Source organism: Chrysemys picta, chromosome 4 (assembly GCF_011386835.1).
Source record: "Chrysemys picta bellii isolate R12L10 chromosome 4, ASM1138683v2, whole genome shotgun sequence".
In the NCBI taxonomy this organism is placed as follows: Eukaryota; Metazoa; Chordata; order Testudines; family Emydidae; genus Chrysemys; species Chrysemys picta.
In genome coordinates, this window is record NC_088794.1 from 80741677 (window position 1) to 80761860 (window position 20184).

Sequence of the window (20184 nt, forward strand, 5' to 3'; positions counted from 1 at the left end):
CATGATATTCTGTCCTGAGCCAAATCTGGTGCATTATGAGGTAGGATGCCTGTGAAGGACAGATATCTGTTGACGCCATCCAGCCGTCATGTTTTAGGTCTTCTGGTTGGCCGTTTCCATCCTGCTTTCATTAGGTTGAACTCAAAGATGATTCTCACAGGGAAATTGGTAGGGATTTAGCCCAGATGATCAAACCACCTTAAAAGAGCTTTGGGTGACTGAGAGAACAGCAAATGGATCTCTTCGTTCAACTTCAGTTTATACCATTTGATGTTTTCAGTTGTTCGGAGATGTTTCATCTGAATGGTATCCAACTTCTTTTCTATCTTGACAGTGAAGGGCCATGTTTCATAGTTCATATAATTACATAATGTTTTTCTGTCTGAAAACACGTTCACATCACCAATCCAAACTGATTTTACTCTGTTCCAAGTCTCCTTGAAGTTCTTCTCTCCCTGCCCAATTTCCTTTCTACCACCCAAGTAGAGCTCATCAAAAATTGTCTGTTGTAATGCTGGCTGACAGACAGAAACTGCCCATTCTGTTCTAATGGGGAACTCATTACTGTCACGACTCTCCCAGCTTCAGCTTCCACAGCTACAGTCTCAGTTTTGGAGGGGTAGTCACACTGAAATTCTGTCCCCCTGGTACCTCCTCAGATGGTCCTTATGAATAATGTTGGGTTTAGGCCTGGGACTCAACTTTATCCTATAAATAATGTCATTTATTTAGGTCAGTACTGTAGAGGGTCTCTCTCAAGGTTTATCCAGCTTAGGGCTGCTACCCTTCTTTCACCTCGGGTTGTGAAACCAAACCAGATCCCTTCTTTCCTTATATGACCTTCCATCATAGAGGGTTTTTTTTCATTTTTTCAGAGGCTATCAAATTTTTTCCAGCTAAGGTGTGGGCTTTTTCAGTTCTGGATTGTAGGGTTTCTACATAGTCCACATGGTTCAAATCTTTGTTCCACCTCAGGAACTCCATACAAAAAGTTTGCTGGGATCCTGAGCTCATGCCCAAACATGAAGAGTGCTGGGATACATTTTGTACTCTCATTGACTGCTGTTCTATAAGCCATCAAAAGGAATGGGCTATGCTGGTTCCATTCCCTTTGATGCTGTTCTACAAAGGTAGTCCCAGAGTCCTATTGAACCTTTGCTCCATCCAATCAGATCGCAGGTATGCTGGGGTGTTGCAAGTTTTGTGGATCCCTAGACTCCCACATACCTGCTGAAACACTTTGAATTCAAAGTTTCTCCCTGGATCTGTGTGTAACTCACCTGGGACCCCAAATCTGGTGAAGAATTCATTCACTAGGACCCCTCCTACTGTCACAGCCTCTTGATTCCTTATTAGATATGCTTCAGGACATTTTGTAAAATAGTCCATGGCTACAAACTAATATGGATTGCCAGACTCTCTCGGGCAGAGGCCCAAGTACATCAACAGTAATGCACTCCCTCGGTGTCTCCATGAGATACTGCTGCCTAGAGATTCTCCCTGTCTTAAGGGGACCATTCTTTGCAAAGCATGCATCACATTTCCTGTGCCAATTTTCTACATCCTGCCTGCATTTCATCCGGTAGAAATTCTTCCTTAGTTGGCAAAGGTTTTGCAACCCTAAAATGCCCAGCAGTTTTCAAATCATGACATAACCTCAAAACCTCCTTTTTCCAATATGGTACAACAAGGAGATACCTCTCAACAGTATTTATCATCTCCAGGGTTTCCCATCTCCTATACAATATTTCATCTTTAAATTCCAAGCTTTCCCACTCGGAGCAGAAAGCTTGTATTGTGGTATTTTGAGGGGATACTATATTCCAAAGTGGCTGCATTTGCCAAATGATTTTCCAATCACACACTATCCTGATATTAGGATCGTCTCTTTGGGAAGCTTTTAGCTGGTCTGGAGTCCATTCCTGCAAACTCACATCCTTTGTTTCAGTGGCTGAACCAGGAACATTTGCACTTCTGCAAATTATGGGAAGAGAGGTGACAGCCATCAGTTCCGGAGCACACTCATTCCTTTGGGCAGCCAACGCTGTGCTCTTCTACTTCGGGCAGTGTTTGTAATGAGCCTCCTAGTAAGCCCATCTGGACAAGTCATCAGCATTTCCATGCTGGTGCCCAGACCTGTCTGTGACTATGGAAATCACAGAGCTGCAGTTTTTCCAACCACTTGGCAAGTAGCCCCTTAGGATTCCTGAAACTAAAGAGCCGTTGCAGGGATGCATGGTCTGTCTTGACCACAAACTTTCTGCCATACAAATAGTAGTGAAAATATTCTATAAATTTAACCAGTGCCAGGAGTTCTTTTCTGGTGGGGGAAAAATTTCTCTCTGGAGAATTTAGACTATTGCTGCAATAAACCACCACCCTCTCAAGTCCCTTGTGCTCTTGGGTCAATACTGCCCCCAAACTGTAAGCACTAACACCTGTGTCCAATATGAAAGGGGTTTTGAAACATGGGTAGGCTAAGACAGGAGCAGTCACAAAAGCCTTTTCAACTCTGAAAATGCTAAATCGCACACTGCTGACCACTGAAATGGTTCGCCTTTCTGATTCAACTTGCAGTGGTTTTGTAGTATTCGCAAAGCCACAAATAAACCTTCCATAACAGGAACAGAAACCTACACAACTGCGCATGTCTGCCAGTGTCTGGGGGCCAGGCCAATTCTGTACAGCCTTGATTTTCTTTTTGGCACTGGAAATTCTCCCCTCATTGACTGAGTGCCCAAGGTGGTAAGTTACCTCTTTTTGACACAGCTCACATTTGAGTTTCATCTTGGGAGCCTTAAGCTTATGGCAGACCATTTGTAAATGTGTCAGTTCATGTTCATCAGGTATTAGCATGCACCAGGATATCATATCAGTATAGCAAATACGCGTAGAGTGGTGTGTCATTCCATGCCCTTTCCATTAGCCTCTCAAATATGTCTGATACGAAGGCCAAAAGCCATTTCTTTAAATTGCCACAGGCCTTGCCCTGTTGTGAAAGCATTCTTTTCTCTGTCCTTTGGATCTTCTTCCACTTGCCAATACCCACTTCTAAGATCCAGTATGGAAAGCCAGATTGAACCTGATACAGCATCCAGCATACCATCTATTCATGGTAATGGATACGTGACTTCATTTCGTTTTCTATAGTATACATCGAATCTGATGCTGCCATCTTTTCTTCTTAACCAGAACTATGGGTGAAGCTAAGGGCTGGTTGAAGGTTTAATTATGTTTTACAGATTTGTTTCCACAATGGCCTGTAAAGCCACTTCCCTTTTTGCTACTGGTAAATGGTGAGGTGGCTGTTTAATGGGTTAGTTTTCCCCAACATCAATCGGGTGCAGGACCAGTGCAGTGCAACCTACATCTTTGTTAGTTCAGAAGAACAACTCCTGATCCCAACCAGAACTCTTTTAGACTGTTCAACTGCTCCTCATTTAAATATACAACACTGCACTGGAACAAGTCCAGTAGAAACTCTGGGAGCTCACCTTCCCCACTTCCTCTTGTAGTTTTCTTTTGCATGTATTAGATCCACTAGTTTACATTTTGCAATAGTGGTTCCCTTTTTTTGTTTTTAAACTATTTGCTGCTTATCAGAAACATTCAGCAAATGATCAGGAATCTGTTTCTGATTCAGATCCACAAGAACTTTAGCAGATATAACCTAGATTCCTCTCCTGAGATTCTGGATCTCAAAGCAGGTATATGTAGCTGATGTTATCGTTTCTGCCCCTGGAGGCAGGACAACTTGTTTACTGAAAACCAATTTCCTATAAGCCATGTGCTTCACCTGGGCTGCATCTTTAAAGGGAATTTCCACAGACTTAATTAGTAGGACGTCTTTTCTGGCATTTATTACACAGTTATTAGCCATAATGAAACCCAAACCAACATTAGCTCATCCACTGTCTTGGCTATCCAGACTTCTTGCCTGAATTCCAGAGGTTCAAAATACAATTTTGCCCGGTTTTGGACCAATGTCTTTGCTTCAGTCACTGTCTCCATTTGAGACTAATTGCATGGCTAAATTTTGGATCCCCTATTCCCTATCCTTTGTGACTGGTCTAATAACTATTATGTTTGAGCCAGTGTCCACTATTACTATTCAATTCACAGATCCTATCACACATTCAATAGGCAAACTCCCATTGTTGTTGTTTAAAAGCCCAGATATAAACCAAAACTATGGGGCTAATCCTTGTATCTCCAAGCTTTGCCCACTCAGTTTGGGTGCCTCCCCATTTCCTGAGCTGGGAGAGGGAGTTTCACTAGACATTTGTGATGCTCTGTCCTGGCCTGCTTTATATTTATAACAATCCTTCATGTGGCCAGTTTTTTCATACTACTAGCATTTAACTGAACTGTTTCCCTTCATTTTTTCATTATTGTCAATTTCCCTTGTTTGACAAACCAAATGAATCATTTTTCTAATCATTCAAAAATGTAATAAACCAGATTAGAATGCCCGTTACCATCACACATACTAGATACAGAGCTGTACTTACAGGGCTCATGGCAGTCAGCTTCTATCTTCCTCACTAGCAGCTGTTTCTTCCTTTGGTGAACAGCTGCAAGAAAAGATTCAAGTTCTGTGACCAATTCCGAAGGCTTTCCGAGTGTCTTTGGCCTCCTTTGGTTGATCTGCAAATCCAGGCCCCACTGAGCATCTATAAACTGGTCCATTGCAAATTTATCCTGGAAAACCTGTCCTCACTGGTAAGTGGATATGCCAGGAACACAAGTCTCCTTAGGCCCGCTGCTATTTCAGATGTGGTCTTCTTCCCTCTCCTTCTAGCTCTTAGCTGTGCCCTGGCCAGCTCAGATTGACCACTGTCTCCAAATCAAATATCAAGGGCTTGTACCAGGTCTGGATAACTCAGTGTCTTTTCTGGGGCTAAGTTCTTCAGCACTGTTGGAGCTGGATCACGCTAGCTGGCTGCTAGAAACCTTACTTTCTGTTCATCTTCACAGCCATTTATTTGATTTATGGCATTAAACTGAGCCAAATAAGCCTCCCAGGGAGTTTTCCCTTCAAAGACAGTGGGGTTTTGCACTACTTGAGCTGGGGCAATCTGACCTATCCCATCTGGGCTACAAATGGGAGAGAGAAGTGTTGTAAATGTCCTACCTTATCCAAATCCTCTGGCTGGCCCAATTCCTCATCCAGGTGGCTGCCTTCCATTGTGGTCTGTGACCCTTTGATTTCCTTCTGAAGGTGATTTTTCAGTTCCCTATGTCCTTGCTGCAGCTCATCAATGTTTGCAAGTTCCAATTTGGCCAAAGCAGTCCTAGTCTTCCTTATTTAATGGAAAACCTTCTGGGACATGGAAGTAAGGTAACTGGTCACCTCATTGATCCATCTTGCCATTCCAGACTGGGAATGTTGCACCTGGGCCTCCCATTGTCCCTAGACATTGTGTAGTTGCTACCCCAAGAATGATTTCATCTCTACTTGCAGGTCAATTTTCATTCCCTTCCTGGGAAACCTCCAGATATGATTTTATTTCCTTTTGTGAAGCTTCCAGCTTTTGATTTAGATCTTGATTTAATTCCTTCCGGTTTTGTTTTACTTCCTTTTGTCCATCTATGATTTCTGTGAGCATACTCATCATGTGTGCCATCTCAGGACATTAGGAATAACTGGCTCACAATTTTTCTCCTTGGAAACCGGATCCCAGCCTTAACACCAGCTTAACCCTTTTGACATGAGCAGTTAGCCAATACTTGGGGTCTTGTGGATTGTGGGGAAGAGCAATTGATGATAGAACTAGGTGTTTTTTTTACTCAATCCTGTTTATTTACAAAGAAGTACATATAAAATCCTGTTTCCCTGAACTAAATGGGAGTCAAACAGAAGACAGTTTCCTTGGTCAATATTCCAAGCCTCTTTTTCTAGCCAGCACTCTACCCAAAAAACTCTCTCAGCTTTTCTCTCAGGGTCACACTACAAATGCTTCTCTGGCTCTTCTTGTCTTCCTCATTGCCTTTTCTGTTTGCTTTTGAGGTGTTTCTGACTGCATTTGCCCACACAGCTCCACAGCTGCATCAAAACAAAACCCAGCCCTCTGCATTCAGACCCCAATGAAGCCCCTCTGCCCACATCACAGAAAGTTCTGCTTGCCCCTTCTCACCACTCTGTTCCCAGCTCTCTCCATTTCTCTCTTTCTTTGCATCTCTCTCCCTCCACTCCCTTTCCACCTCATAGTTCTCCTCTCCTTCCCCAAATCTCTCTATGATAGAAAGAAGATCCTAGAAAGATCAAGGGCATTAGAACCATTCCTATTATAGCATCTCTTCTTAATTAACAGTTGAAATATGGATCTCCATTCACTAGAGCAGAGGCAAAAATTGTGAAGTGCAATAAACAATATTTTGAAGAAAATATAATATTCAAGTATAGCTAAACATCATTTGTTTAAAGATAGATAGTTTTCTTCCTTCAATATGTATACTGCCATTTAAAAGTCTGGAGCACCTGAAAAGCCAGTGACTGGTATAAATCACCATAACATTCTCCTTATTTATATGAAATATTTCTGTTCATCTTTATGTAAATATTCTTAAATTGCAAAGATACTAGTCTTGCTGGGGAATGCCTCAAGTTGTTCCTAATTCTGAACTAATGTTCTTTCCTTTTTGAAAATACTTCTCTACAAAGATATTGGCTTTACATTTTCAAAAATGACTTGTGATTTTGGGTGCATTCATTTTTTGAATGCCCAACATGGGACATCTTAGAGACCTGATGTTCAGAATTTTCTGAAAGTCTGGGCCCTTTCAGGTGTCTCAAGCTGGACACCCAAAAACGGAGTCATCCATATTTACTACTGACTTTTGAAAATTTAGGCCATTAATGTCTTTTGCAAAGTTAACTGGTTTAAGATATAGACAGGTCAGGGCACATGAAAACATCCAATCAGCTACAATTTAATACTTTGAATAAGGGTCTGCCAATCAAGAGACCTAGTTTCTATCCCTGATTCTGCCACCAACTCACAGTTCAGCCCTGGGCAAATCACTTTCCTTCTCTGTGCCTCAATTTCTACAATTGTAAAATGGGAATAATAATACTTTCCCATTTTTGCAATGCACTTAGAGCTCAATGGATGAAAACCACTATAGAAGTGCAATGTTATTGACAAAATAATAAATGGCTTTAAAGATTTCAATATGTAATTGACAATAGAGCCAGATACTTGGACAACTAAGTGGCTAGGGATGTGGCTGGAGATCTCCTTAAGCACTAGACGTTGGCTGAGAGCCACCAAGACACCTCCTCCCTCTTACAAGGGAAACTCATCAAGGCTTTGCATGCGGGACTTGGAAAAGGAATAAATCTTTTAGATCTGAGGGACTGAAGTCTGCACATTAGCTCCCCTTAAACTCTGAGTGCATTAACTTGGGAGGTTAGAAACCAAAGCCAAAAAATCTCTTTTGATTCACAACTTGTTTTGAGCAGTCAGCCATAAAGCAGCCAGTGAATCACTCCCGCCAGTTAGTCATGCAACCACAGTGAACGTACACTCCAAAAGGAGTACAAAATAAACAGCCTGCAGCCCCAGATAACACACACACAGAGCTCATTTGTGCTATCTGGCATCAATATATATTGTTAATGGGACTCCTACATCAAACCCTTAGTAAAAGACACATTTGTTAAGCATCTCCAAGTCTCTCTCCCCATCAGCTTCTTCATCTGTTTTGCAGCGTGTTGCTTTCAAAACAATTCAGACTAATAAACGTTTAAGACTCTGTTTTCCTCCTCCTCCTGCTGCTGGTAAAACCTTTGCAGAAAGAGGTGGATAAAGCAGAGTTCATGACAATCAGCACAGGACAACTTGAAAATAAACAGCCCTAGTGAGAAAGGAAACCTTCCTGCCTAGAAAAGAAAGATACAAATAAAGGGGAGGTTGACACATCAGTGTTATTAACTGCTTGGTTCAGGAATCCTATAAAACTCTCAAGCCAAATCTACCGGCCAAGCCAAGAGAAGCAAAACGGGTTGGAAACAGACTCAAATAAATCATCTTGCGAAGACCCAGGAACACGCACAAGCCATACCTTCGACTCCTCCGCTGCTCGATTAGCTCACTGAGGAAATCCTACAGGTTTGTGTGCGCAGGGAGACTCCGCTACCTCCAGTGTCCGCTTAAACCTAAGTTTAGCCAAACTTCTTGGCGCACGCTCCCTTCCCTCCCCTCCCTGGGAGGGTGCTGCTGGAGCCTTTGAATGGCAGATCTGGTGGCCCTATTATAAAAAAGAGAAGGCAATTGCCAAAGCAGCGTCAGCTGCACCTCGGGGAGCCCTAAGACGCGAACCTGGCACAGAAAGCCGGCGTTATAAAACATGGGAAGAGGCCGCTTCTCAAAGGAGCCAGCTACGCTCAGAGGCGAGCCCACAGGCCGGCTGCTCGCTCGCGCTGAACATCTGCCTGCTGCGCTCCCTTGATTTCTGCCTCCTTTCCCCAGCCTGTTTCCCTTCCTCTGAGGTTGTCTCATTTCAGTGTTCGCCTCTTTCTCTTCTTCCTTCCTGTTCTTCGGGCCCGTCACTCCTGTTCCCTTCCTGGGTTTTCGGGGGGGCGTCTCATTCCTCCCCCCCCCCTTCAGGCGTTGCTTGTGTTTCATGCCGGGTTTCTTTCTGTCCGTTTTCTCCGTGCTAGGCTTGCTTTTCCCGCATCCCCCCTTGCTTTTCTTCTCGCCTTTCCTTCCTTCAGCTCGCTCTCTGATGTAGTCTTTAATGTCACTCCAGTTATGTATCTCCAAAACATATTTATTCCTCCAACCCACCCACCCCCCTTGCTCTTTACCACTGAAGAGAGTCTGTAGATACCCGGAGTCTCTCTCAACCCTTTTATCTGGATGTGAGGACCCTTGTCAGGAGCAGAGCCCAGTTCAAAGCTTCGGAGGGGAGTGAAAGTTCAGGACCTGTAAAACCGGCCCCATTCAGCCCCGGCCTAGAGAAAGTCTGACTCTCTCCTGAGATCCACTTCGGCTCTGATCCCTATCAGTCACATCTGGAACCTGGGCTCCCCTCTGATCCTTATCCATCACATCTGGCTTCAGGGCAGTACGGCGGTGCAGGAAGGGGCTTTAGATGAGGGGAGATGGAGCGGGGAAGGAGATGGAGGCAGGATATATGTGCGTAATCCCCTCTTCAGACAGTGCCAGACGCTGCCCTGATGACACAGCCGTAGTGGGTCCCTCCCTTTGTGTGTTCCCCCTCTACGACTTTCAATCTTTTATTGCTTGGGGGGATGCAGATTAAAGGAAGAAAAATTGTGTCTGAAACAAACTTCTCTCTGCATCTCCGGCTGCCTTTGGCCGACGCAACAGGTGGTCAGAATCACCTGAAGCAGGGGGGATATTAACTACGGAGGGGGCTGCACTGCTTTCTCCCCACTGGTCCCTCTTCAAACTCTTTCTCAGCTCTGATCCCTGTCCATCCCCCTTCCCAGGTAGCAGTGAGTCTAACCGACTCGTAGTCCCACTGCTGTCTAAAATGCTTCACGAAGAGAAGGGAGTGGGGTGAAAGAGGAGGAGGGGAGGAAGCTTATGTTCACGGATAGGGAAGTATAAATGATACATTCCCCAGCGAAGGGTGACCACAAGTCCCCCAGGGGAGAGGCAAGAACACCCAGTACTTAGTCATGCCCCATTCTCTCTACCCCCTAGGCCCAGCGTGTTGCTTCGGTCTCTCGCCTCCAGATCGCTCAGAGCAACCCGCATCTCCCTTGTACCTTGCTGAATCCGGAGGATCTTTTACTTTCACTGAATTGGGACCCGCCCTGGAGTCGCGCTAGGGCACCAGAATCTCTCTCTCTCTCTCTCTCTCTCTCACACACACACACACACACACACACACACACACAAAGAGGGGGTGGGTGGGGAGGGGGGCATTTGAACACTTTGCGAATGGAGACTTCAGGGAATTCAGCGTAGGGGACTCTCCCGCACCTGGATGGGGATAGCAAGCAACAAATAAACAAACAAAAATGTCTCTCGGTGGCCGCACGCAGCAAAGATGTTGCCAGCAGCCTCCCAGCCCCTCTGAACGCAAAGGAGAGGAAGGGGCATTGCAGAGAGAAGGGAAAGCTTCTCAGAATGCCTCTTCCTCAACTTCCTGGCACCGGGGGATCTGCCGGGCAGAGAGAACCCAAAAGAAAGGCAGCCTTATTGACGGGAAATCATTAGGCATCTTGAGATACACCAACAGGAGCCTTCTCCCCACCTCCTCTCCTTAGCTAGCACTGTGGCGGCGCCTCCAGCCACACGCAATACGCAGGACATGCCTTGGGTATATTCTCTAGTGGGGTCCTTATATTTCCACCCCTACATTAAAATGTCCACTTCGAAACTGTGACGACCCCTTCCCCTTTAAGTGTGACCCACAGGCCCCTAACCCATCTCCTCTCCTCCACATATTGACGCAGGCAGATGTGGAAGAGCTGATATTTCCCTCAATAAAACTGCTTCACACGTAGAGAGCAAATGGCAGGAGAATTCCACTATAACATGTCACCTCGACGAGCTTGGAGCGCGCAGAGAAGAGGAGATTGGCTGCCCAGATCACAGCCGATTAGCGCTTCTCAGTGAATACCTTCAAGACAGGGAACTATGCGCCTGATCTAAAGTCCCTTAAAGTCAATGGGAGCCTTTCCATTGACTTCAGTGGGCTTTGGAGCAGGCCCCAAATATGTTTTAAGTCTTTAACGTCAGCTAATGGCTCATTCTGGAGCAAGGTTATTTCTCGTATTCGTACATTTTAAAACGCTTGAAAATGCTTAGACGCTATTTTGCAAACATGTAAAAATAAAAATAAAGAAAGTGCATTAGAAAGATATCAGAAATATAACAGTGTGGCGAGATCCTTTAATTCCTGTGGCAATTCCTTTCTACTCTTATTGATAAAGCGTTATAGATTGCATTTGATATTTGCACAGAAATAAAATAGATCGTTATTATTTGCATAACCTTGTACTTAAAGATTCTCCTATGCCAGGAAAAACAGTTTGCGTTCATCTAACCCGCTGAGCAAACATACTAATGCATATTTCTCTTTCATTCCCCTAAAGGGTTTTTCCCCCCCCAAAAAAACATATTTCAAGACAGCAGTATTTTTCCCAGGAAATGTAATTTACATCACCTCTACGTAAAAGAAATGGCAATTCAGATTGCTTTAATACATAAACCACTTGATGTTTTTTTCCCCACCTCTAAACCAAGATATAACCTGTGCTTTTTTCCTGGTTCCAGTTTAGGGGATAATCCATAACTGGTAGTTTGACTTCAGTGAAAAAAGGAAAGCAATGTTGCTGCATTCAGGAGACAGAGACGCCTTCAGTATGCGTACAGCATGCAAATTCTATTACTAATATACAAAGTCTATTGTACAAACATCAGACCGAAGTTCTTTGACTCTAGACTCCGAAATCTGTTTCCACGACCTGTCTTGGTGCATGCCCGGTCCAAGTCACTCTCCTTTGATTTCAGCGAAAACAAATACAATTTGGAAATTAAACGTTATAAGTGATTCGATCATTTCCTTTGCTTTTGCAAAAATTGCGGATCGGAATAGTGAAGATGTTGTGCCCGCAATGCAAAATGGAAAGACTCGTGAGCATCGCTAAGCAAATTAAAACCTTTCATTCGCCTCGGTGACCCCACAATCGAAATGCGCCATAAATGAATTGGAAGCATTTCTGTTATCGCTTCGTTATTACACTTGACTATAACTCCCCTTATGCTATATTTATAGCTACTATCCAGTAGATAGTCTGGCTAGTAGCGTAGGGCAGCCACAAGCTTTTTATAGCTTCGAAACAACGTGTTTATTAAAAAACATATATCCGTAAAACCCCTCTCCATCAGGGGATCTTTGCCGTTTGTTTCGTAGCTCTAGGTTTGTACATTACATTCCAGCCAAGGACCTAACGGTGTCTAAAGTGGGACACCAGCACAGAGTCTCACAGTCGCTTTTATTCCCATTCTTTAGATGCTGATGATCAGAAAAATGCAGAGGGCCGAGTTACGGGGCTTGGTGTGTTTTGGATGCAGGTGGAGGAGCGTGGCGGGGGACAGCATTTTTAGAAGTCATCAGAAGCTGGCCAAACCCAACGGAAATCAACAGGGCTAAGCCGGTTGAAATTAACAAAGGGAAACAGCTACTCAGAAAGAGGAGGAGGTATGGGCCGATCCTGTCGGCAAGATTCGCACCATTGGCCCTCACTTACTAGTACAAGTCCTGCCATCCGGCGGGGGTAGAATCAGGTTTTTATCTCGCTCTAGTTTTCTAGTGAAGACAAGGCCTGGGGGAAGGAAGACTACTGCGCTCCGGATCGGGTCCCCTTCTATGTGCATTCTTTGCGCATCCAAAACTCCATGGCTTCATTGGGAATTTGGGGGCTGGGGAAAGGATCGGCCCTTATTGTTCAGATTCGGGATACACTACGCGACAGCGGAGGCCCAAAGGATCTGCTGAGCGAAGGTCCTTAGCAGGGGCAAAGTGGAGAGGTTAGAAAGGACAGCGCCACGAGATAAAGGGGCCAAGGAAAAGGCTCAGCTGGGAATTTTATAGAGGGAATAAAGCCAGTGCAACAAACCCGCGCAGGCACTGCCAGAGGGACTTGCTCGGCACTCCTAAACTGATCTCCCTCCAGCTTAGCAGTGAGATACAGTCCGGCTCACTCAGCAGGGCAGTAAACGGAGAGAAAAATAACAAGCAAATAAAACTGAATTTTTCTTGGTTTGCAGAGGCCATTAGCGCCAAACCTTCAACTCTCCACACTTGTTGGTCACGCCCAGCCCAGCGAAGAAAAGCTGCGTGGGGCCAACATGAAGCGGGCGATTTAGTGAGCCTGAGTGCCTTATTACAGCGAGTTGACAGCCCAAATGAAGGCTTCTCGCAGCCCCATCTCTAAATTGAAGCCCTCAGCCAGACCTGGGATCAGATGCGGCCCACACCAGAGGGGCTGGAACAATTTGTAGAGTGGGGCTGTTGAGAGCCATTGAACCAAACTGTAAACCCTGCATACAGCGGAAACCACTTCTAGCCAGGGGGTTCAACAGCCCCTAGCTCCAGCATCTATGGCCCACACAGTTCTGAGCCGCTCTGGCCCAGCTCCCGGCACACGGATCCTTCTGTGGCAGCGGCGTCCAGAGCCTCGGCACTACACGATCAACACTGACGGATCCAGGATGGTGGTTGTTATGATACTTGAAAAGGGGTCCCCCCTATGGTTCCTGTAGATTCTGGGACCCGCAAGAATCAGCACTTTTCCCCTCTTTGGCATAAGTCTCTTTCCACAAGTATGTTTCATCCTCATCCGAACGTGACCCCTCACTGGCACCAGGGTCCGCGTCTCCCCTCAGACCAGGGTAAATTCGGAATAACTCCAGTGAGGCCAATGGGGCAACGCCAGTCCAATACTGATGCCCTGGAGGGGAGAGTCAGGGCCAGGCAGCATAGATAGTGTCACGGTTTGGGATTAGGTTAGCCACCGAACTAGCTAACACAGAGATAGAAACAGCTGGCCCAAAGGACGGGATTGGCAGTCGCCTGCTATGCTCATCTGTATATTTCTACCCGCCGTAGATATATGCCCGTATTAACAGGGAGCTAAACTCAGCCTAGAGTGACTGGACTCCCAAAGCCCGAGATTAGTAAAAGACAACCCTAACTGGGGTTTGGCAAAACTGCAAGCCCTGGTTAACCAGAAATACAAGAGAGCGATTATTCATTATTGCAATTATGCTAATTTCCAATGTATACAAATCATCCCAGGGTACAATGGCATGCGTGCGAGTGTCGACTCAATATAGTGGTGGGAGAATTATTTAAAACAACACAGCGCGCGCTCTCTGGGAAGCTCGCCCTGGCCCGCGCTCCTGAGCTCTTCTCTCCCACCCCCTCCTCTTCGCTGCTTGTGAAGCAGGAATTCTATCTCTGGGATGGTGTAACCCGCAAAGGAGGGGTTAACCCCCCTTTTACATTCCAGATACAGAACCACATAAACTCACACGGCTCTGAAATTTTCATTTAATTTTAGAAAAGAAGAAATTCCATCTGTCTGCATGCCTCTCTTCCCTCTATGCAGCAATCCGTCCAAATCTTACAGTGGACACTTACTATTAACCAGAAACTATTTTAATCATTAGCCATTATTATTATTAATTCTCCTCACAGATTTTATTACATTGCCATGTATTCTAAGCCACATCACACCAGACTTTTAAAACTGTTAGGGGTTCTATGGTACCACTAGTGAATTGGGAATTCTGCTTAATAATAAATAAAACAAAACAAACAAACAAACGCCTAAATATGCAATCGATAGGAATACAGAATCCCGGTGGCATTAATGTGGGTGATACATTCATTTGGTTCTATACAGCCTTGTAATGTGTCATCAGATGTTAAGATGTTGCCCTGGATTTTTCAACCTAAAAAAAACAAATCCAGTTAGCAGAGAGTTTTCAGAGAAATCAGGCACCTCCGAGGAATGGCCTCAAATACTATTTATTCACTAATTAATTAGTAATGACTTATGCAGCGCCATCCCCGTCCATTGCCCCAGAACACACGCAGAAAGATCCTCTCTGTCCCAAAAAGTTTACAATCTATGTTAAAGGCCCAGCGAATTATTTAGTGGAGTCCAATATAATGAAAGTCGTTATTTAAAACATATCGATGGCACATGTTTGGGGAGTATAAAGAGAGACGCTTCCCTCCCTCCCCCTCTCCTGCCCCAGCGCCTTCTGATTTATCATCTTGAAATTCGCAGGGAGGTGTATTGGGAAATGAGTGGCTGAAAGGTTCAGGGTAATGACATATAATGTTCCAGGTGAGCATGTGGTTATTACAACTCTGTATCAGGTAACTCGGAGTGCTCTGCATCGTGCGCATTAAAATTCATACGCGCTGTAACTCACTGTATCGGTCTCTGACACCGCGCATTCCCTCCTGGGATTCCATTAGTGGTGCGTGGAGTTACAGAACGGCGCAATGAAATTTCAAAGCGTTGGGGTGTGGGGAATTTGGAAACAGCACATTGAATGGGGGAGGCTGTATCTGTATTTCTTTTTCAGACTCTTGCAACCCCCCTTATGCACTAAATCTTTCTTTCTGCCCATGAAGTGACCCAGGGCCAGACGCTGATCTCAGTTACACCGCTGTAGGTTTGGAGTAGCTCCACTGACCAGTGTAAAGAAGAATAGACATAGTCCCCATTCTACATGGACACAAGGGATTTGCCCGGCACTGTTTCTTTCTGACAATTCAGCCACGATGAGTTTCCAGACCTGGCGTTATGGGGTTGGAGGGGGAGAGAACTCGCGCTACAAGCCCCATAGCAAACAAAATCCGTGCAACTCCACTGCCCATTTCCCTGCAGCATTTCTGGGGGAATTCTTCTCTTTCAAGACTCTGATATCTGTATTTTCTGTGTCATCAAAGGACCCCGAAGAAAAATGTTTGGGTGTGAAGTCTTGGGCGCTGGTAGTTTAATTTCAGTTTTCGGGGAAATTAATCTAAATCGCTCTGGTTTCTGGGAAGGAAGGTCCCACATTCCTCCCATCCAGAATGGTGTCTGTGGGAAAGTTAGGGACTGGAGCTCGCAAAAGCCCGGACCCTTGGCAGGTGGGGAGTGGGGCTTCTTCGGATCATTATAAGGGGCTTTCTTTTCTTTTTTTTTACAGCGATTACATGTTGCGCTGTCTGCCTTTTTCATTATAGATGGGGGTAGCAGCCTGTGGATCACAGCTCCCTTGCCTAGCAGCCTTTCTCCCTGTACTGCGCGCGGTGCCTGCGCCATTTGCGGGTGCACAGCGCACAGATTTTCCCTGCACTTCACCAAAGGTGGGGGACTCCTTTGCAGAAGGCGAGGAGCTTTCAAGTTGCTGGGACAAGGGAGACCTTTCCCCTTTCCTCATTGGACTTTAGGAGCCTCTGGTTCGAGCTATGTCTCTGGAATCAGCTGTCATTCGGGGAAATAAATGAAGCTAACGGGGCTGGGTACAGTACAGCTGAAGATTGGCCGTACACATATTTCAAAGCATCTTTCTCCGCTGCACCCCTTTGAGAGGGGCTGCCCAGGCTGGCTCCTTGCAGCACGAGTGATGGATGGCTTGTTAATGTAACCCCGGGCCCTGTCCCTTCCAGCTTTTCCTATAGTCAGCAAACACTCCAAGCCTTCAGGAGATGCTTAGGGGGTGGGGGTGGGGGAAGGAAGGTGCCTTTGACTCGTTTCAAGTCTGGAAAGGGGGAAGGGAGGTGCATGGAGAGAAAGTAAATAATAAAATAAAAGCAATTGGAGAAGCTCAGACATAATCCAAACCAGGGTTAAAAGAAAATGGAACTAAAGAAGGACGGATAGGAAGTAACCCCAGCACACCGCTGCTCCACTGTGGAAAAGCAGGAGCTGCAGAAGACTTAACTTTCCCTTGCACTTCTGATCTCCCCTTTGTAATACTTCTCCATTGCTCACTTTGACTGGCATCGCTAGTGTTTTGCTTTCTCTTTATTCCTCTAGTTTGTTCCCGGTCTAGGGCTGCTTTGGGTAACTTTTGATTGATGGAACAGTGGGAAAAAAATGAACTTTCACTGAGACCTGGTTTTGAAAGAGCAGTGAATTCAGACTGTAGGAGTTAATTAACTAGCATTTGTGTAGAACAGGGAAGATAGATAGTGAGCTAGATAGGTTTTTATTTTCACTTTCCCTTAACCAGAAGAAGAGGATTTTTTTAAACCTCCAAGTATAACGGAAACACCTAAACAAACGTTAGTATGTCATTTTAAGAACATCCCCTGAAAGATAATGAGAATAAATCCGGTTTAATACTATTTAGTTTAGCGCCAATGCGAGGAGATGTCTTTAATTGCCACTAATGAAATGAAGAGGATGCAAGTGTGTTACCTTTGATGAGTAAAACGCAGGGCAGAAATCAACAGAGTGGCACGGGGAGGAAAAGCGAATACTAAAGATAACCCAGTAATGGGGAGAGCAGATTTCTCTCAGCATTCACATTTAAACAGAAGGCCACATTAGGGAATATTTTCAGGAGGGATTAACTAAAACTTGTTGGCTTTTTTAAAGAACACAATTATGGATTTTCTTTAATTTGTAGTGGCAGAATAGCAATCTCGAGGTGTGCATCAGATCTAGAGAAATTATAATACTTCACTGCAGCGGGCCGAAAGGAAATAAGCGGCTGTCATAGAAAATACAGGGGGTTTTGGAACACGGCGGTGCTTGGAAACACAAAGAGGCACTGGCTTTATAATAATAATAGCAACAACAATAAAATTACAATCGAGGGATGCGAGTCTGTACATGACTTAAGTCATTTCTATGCGAAATAAAAAAACAGAATAAAAGCCATTGTTTCTCCCAAGGGCATGTTGTTGCTCTGTTTCAAAACGCGCATATTCCCCCCCCCCCCCCGACATTACTGGGACAATTTCAGAGCAACCTCAGGAAAATGGGTAGGGGGGAGCTTTTATACATCCCACCCCACTCTTTTCCTGGGAGTATGTGCATCTGTAGGGGAGGGGATGTGGTTGTTTTCTTCCATCCTCTCCCGTTATATGATCTCTTCTGCACTGGAAGACGGGATCCGAAGCCGGCAAAGGGTGCACAGTAACAGGGGAACGGCCCGCGTTGGGTTACTGCTCAAAGTGCATGCTGGAAAGACACCGGTACCACACCGAATCTATTTACCTCTCTCCGACAGATACAGGCCCGATCCCGGCACGGATCCCCCTTGTCTCCAGCAGGGCTTTAGTCAGAATAGGGACGGAGCACACACTGAAGGAGAAGCGGGTCCCAAGCATGTGGCCCCTGTCCACCAAAGGCGCGCTCGTTTCTCCCTTTTCCTGGCACTTCAGTTTATCTGCGCGCCCCTCTTCCCATCTCCCTTCCCCCCGCCCCAGCCACTTTCAGCAGCAAACATGCCCCTACCAGAGCCGTGTGCACGGGACTCACCGTAGCAGGAGACCTGCAGGGCTCCGTTGTGGCTGCTGGTCTCCTGCAGCTTGAGGTTGCTCTCCGGGGGAGTTTTGCAGGGGCCTCGCTGCATGTAGAGATGCTGCTGCTGCTGGTGGTATTTGTTAAAGGAGCCTTGTGCCCCAGCAGAGTTGGGAGCCTGCCCGCTGCCATCCAGGGACTGGCATTCCTGCTGGCTATAGCGGCTCCGGCACTTACTGCTGCTGTCACCAAAGCCTTGTCCTTTGCTGGCCAGGAAAGTAGGGCTGAACTTGTCACTTGCTTGAAATGCCCTAAAAGGCGAGGAGCCCTCTGTGCTCTGGGAGGCTGCGTTGTAGTAGGAATCCATGGCAGCCGGATCACAATAAGAAACACAAGTATCAGCATTCATTCCTAAAATTAAAAGGCCCGAGTGTCCTTAATGCGCTTGGAGGGGCACCAGGAGCCTGCCTCTCTCCCTCTCCCTCTCTCGCTCTGTGTCTCACATGCACACTCACAGCTGGGCCAGGGAACTCTAAGAGGATTCAGATGTTCCTGAAAGCTGACCAGATCTCCAAAGCCTTCTCAAGATCTTGCAGAGCGAAAGGGATCTGCCCCCCCCTTTCCTCCCTCTCTCGCTCACACTCACTCTCTGTCTCACCCTCCAAGCTATCTAAAGTCCAAAGAGACTCTTCTCAACACTTTCCCCCCCACACACATACAAAAACCGAGACCTCTCCCACAATTAATATGTAGATGATGACAGTGGAGGGGAGGGGGCCAAGGAAGGAGGGGAGCAGCGTGGGGGGGTGGTCAGATCTTTTGCATAAAAAAACTTTTTATGATTAAAAAATAGAAAATCAAACACATGACATTAATGCAATTAGGGGATGAATATGGGGATCTGTGCAGGGCGGAAGAGCAGGGAACAATTTAATGGGTATGACACACTCGATTCGTTCTGGCTCTCTTCACTATTGACTTTGCAACGCAGCTGCAGGGACCTTAGACTTTGTAACCCCCACCCTCCCCATTAGGTCCTTTATTAAAAGCAATATGGATTTCCCCCCCCCCCAGCCATATCCCTTTAAGACCCTCACCCTTCCCCCCAATTAACCCTTTGGCAGCAGCCCCGCTCCCTCTGGCATCTCCAGGACTGGCAATGACTTTTTCAGACCTTTTCAGTGTTGCTGTGGGGTATTTTTCTGCCCCTTGTTAAGGGCTGAAGACAGCCACCCCATACCCAGGGCAAGTTCGTCCTTGCTTCTAGAGGTATTATTAATTAATTAATATTATTACAACCCAGGGAAAATTTTCACATTTTTTCTCTATCAGATGCAAACAATTCTTTGTTGCTCGTGATTTTTTATTAAAATCCCTCTGGTAGCAGAGAAGTGTTTTACTAGATAACCTGCTTCCGAGGCGGTGAGACTGGAACTTGTAGAGGGACTGGGACTGGAAGAAGCCTTTTCTGGACTGAAAGGTCAATTGCAACCCCAAAGGGGCTTAAAAGCAAACCAGTATCAGCCCCGGTCCCATCAGCTGAACCGGACTCCACTCCTGCTTCCCCAGTTAACTCCTGCTGCCCTTACACTTATTTTTTTTTTAAATCCCGCCTTTCTTCCATCCCTCACATCTGGTTTCTATCGCGCTCTTACCTTGAAGTTTTCAGTAATAAAGATATTACGCAAACTGCATCCACAGCTCTTCAGTCAAAAAGGCCCTTAACCCTTTCCTCGCCGCCTGTAGCCGGACGATCATTTCTGCCTAACGCCGCGAGGGAGATGAGCCCAAATATCGCTAAAGACAGAAGGCCCGGCTCCTGCTCTAAGGAAGTCAGTGGGCCCAAGGTCCGTGCAACGGGTGGTGCGCGCGGGGGGGAGGGGAGACGAGAATTGACGTTTGTCTGTAAATATACACTCGGGGCTTTTGCAGATGTGCTCTTCTCCCCCCCTTTCCCTTCTCCACCCCCCACTTCGGACTGGGGGGAACAGACTCACGTTTTTAGATTTAGTTACATAGTCGGAAAAGCGAATTTGCAAACCTCGAATTTAACAGAACGGGCCTAGGGAATAATAACCCTGATTGCAAAGGAATAACCTGAGGGGAGGGGATTGGGGAGTGAAGCGGTTTAGACGCTTGCAAGTAGATTGTTACAGTAGGCAGGGAGATTTTACACTAATAACCAGCATTGTAAATATCGTTGTCTGACAAAACTCTAT

General features: G+C 45.8%; 1 protein-coding gene across 2 annotated transcripts in view; it reads right to left on the reverse strand.

Moving 5' to 3' along the window:
* The window catches only part of ALX4 (ALX homeobox 4), a 65759-nt gene extending 46007 nt beyond the window's left edge, over nucleotides 1-19752 (reverse strand). Inside the window, exons 1-2 of one of the 2 annotated variants that reach the window (XM_024100483.3) lie at nucleotides 19621-19752; nucleotides 17984-18376 (exon numbers count right to left, since the gene is read on the reverse strand). In XM_024100483.3, the coding sequence (XP_023956251.2) occupies nucleotides 17984-18374 (391 nt within the window). In that variant the 5' untranslated portion in view covers nucleotides 18375-18376; nucleotides 19621-19752. Of the gene's footprint in view, nucleotides 1-17983; nucleotides 18626-19620 lie in introns of those variants that run through there. The other variant, XM_005286743.5, reaches the window with a different exon arrangement.
* Nucleotides 19753-20184: the final 432 nt, after the last annotated feature.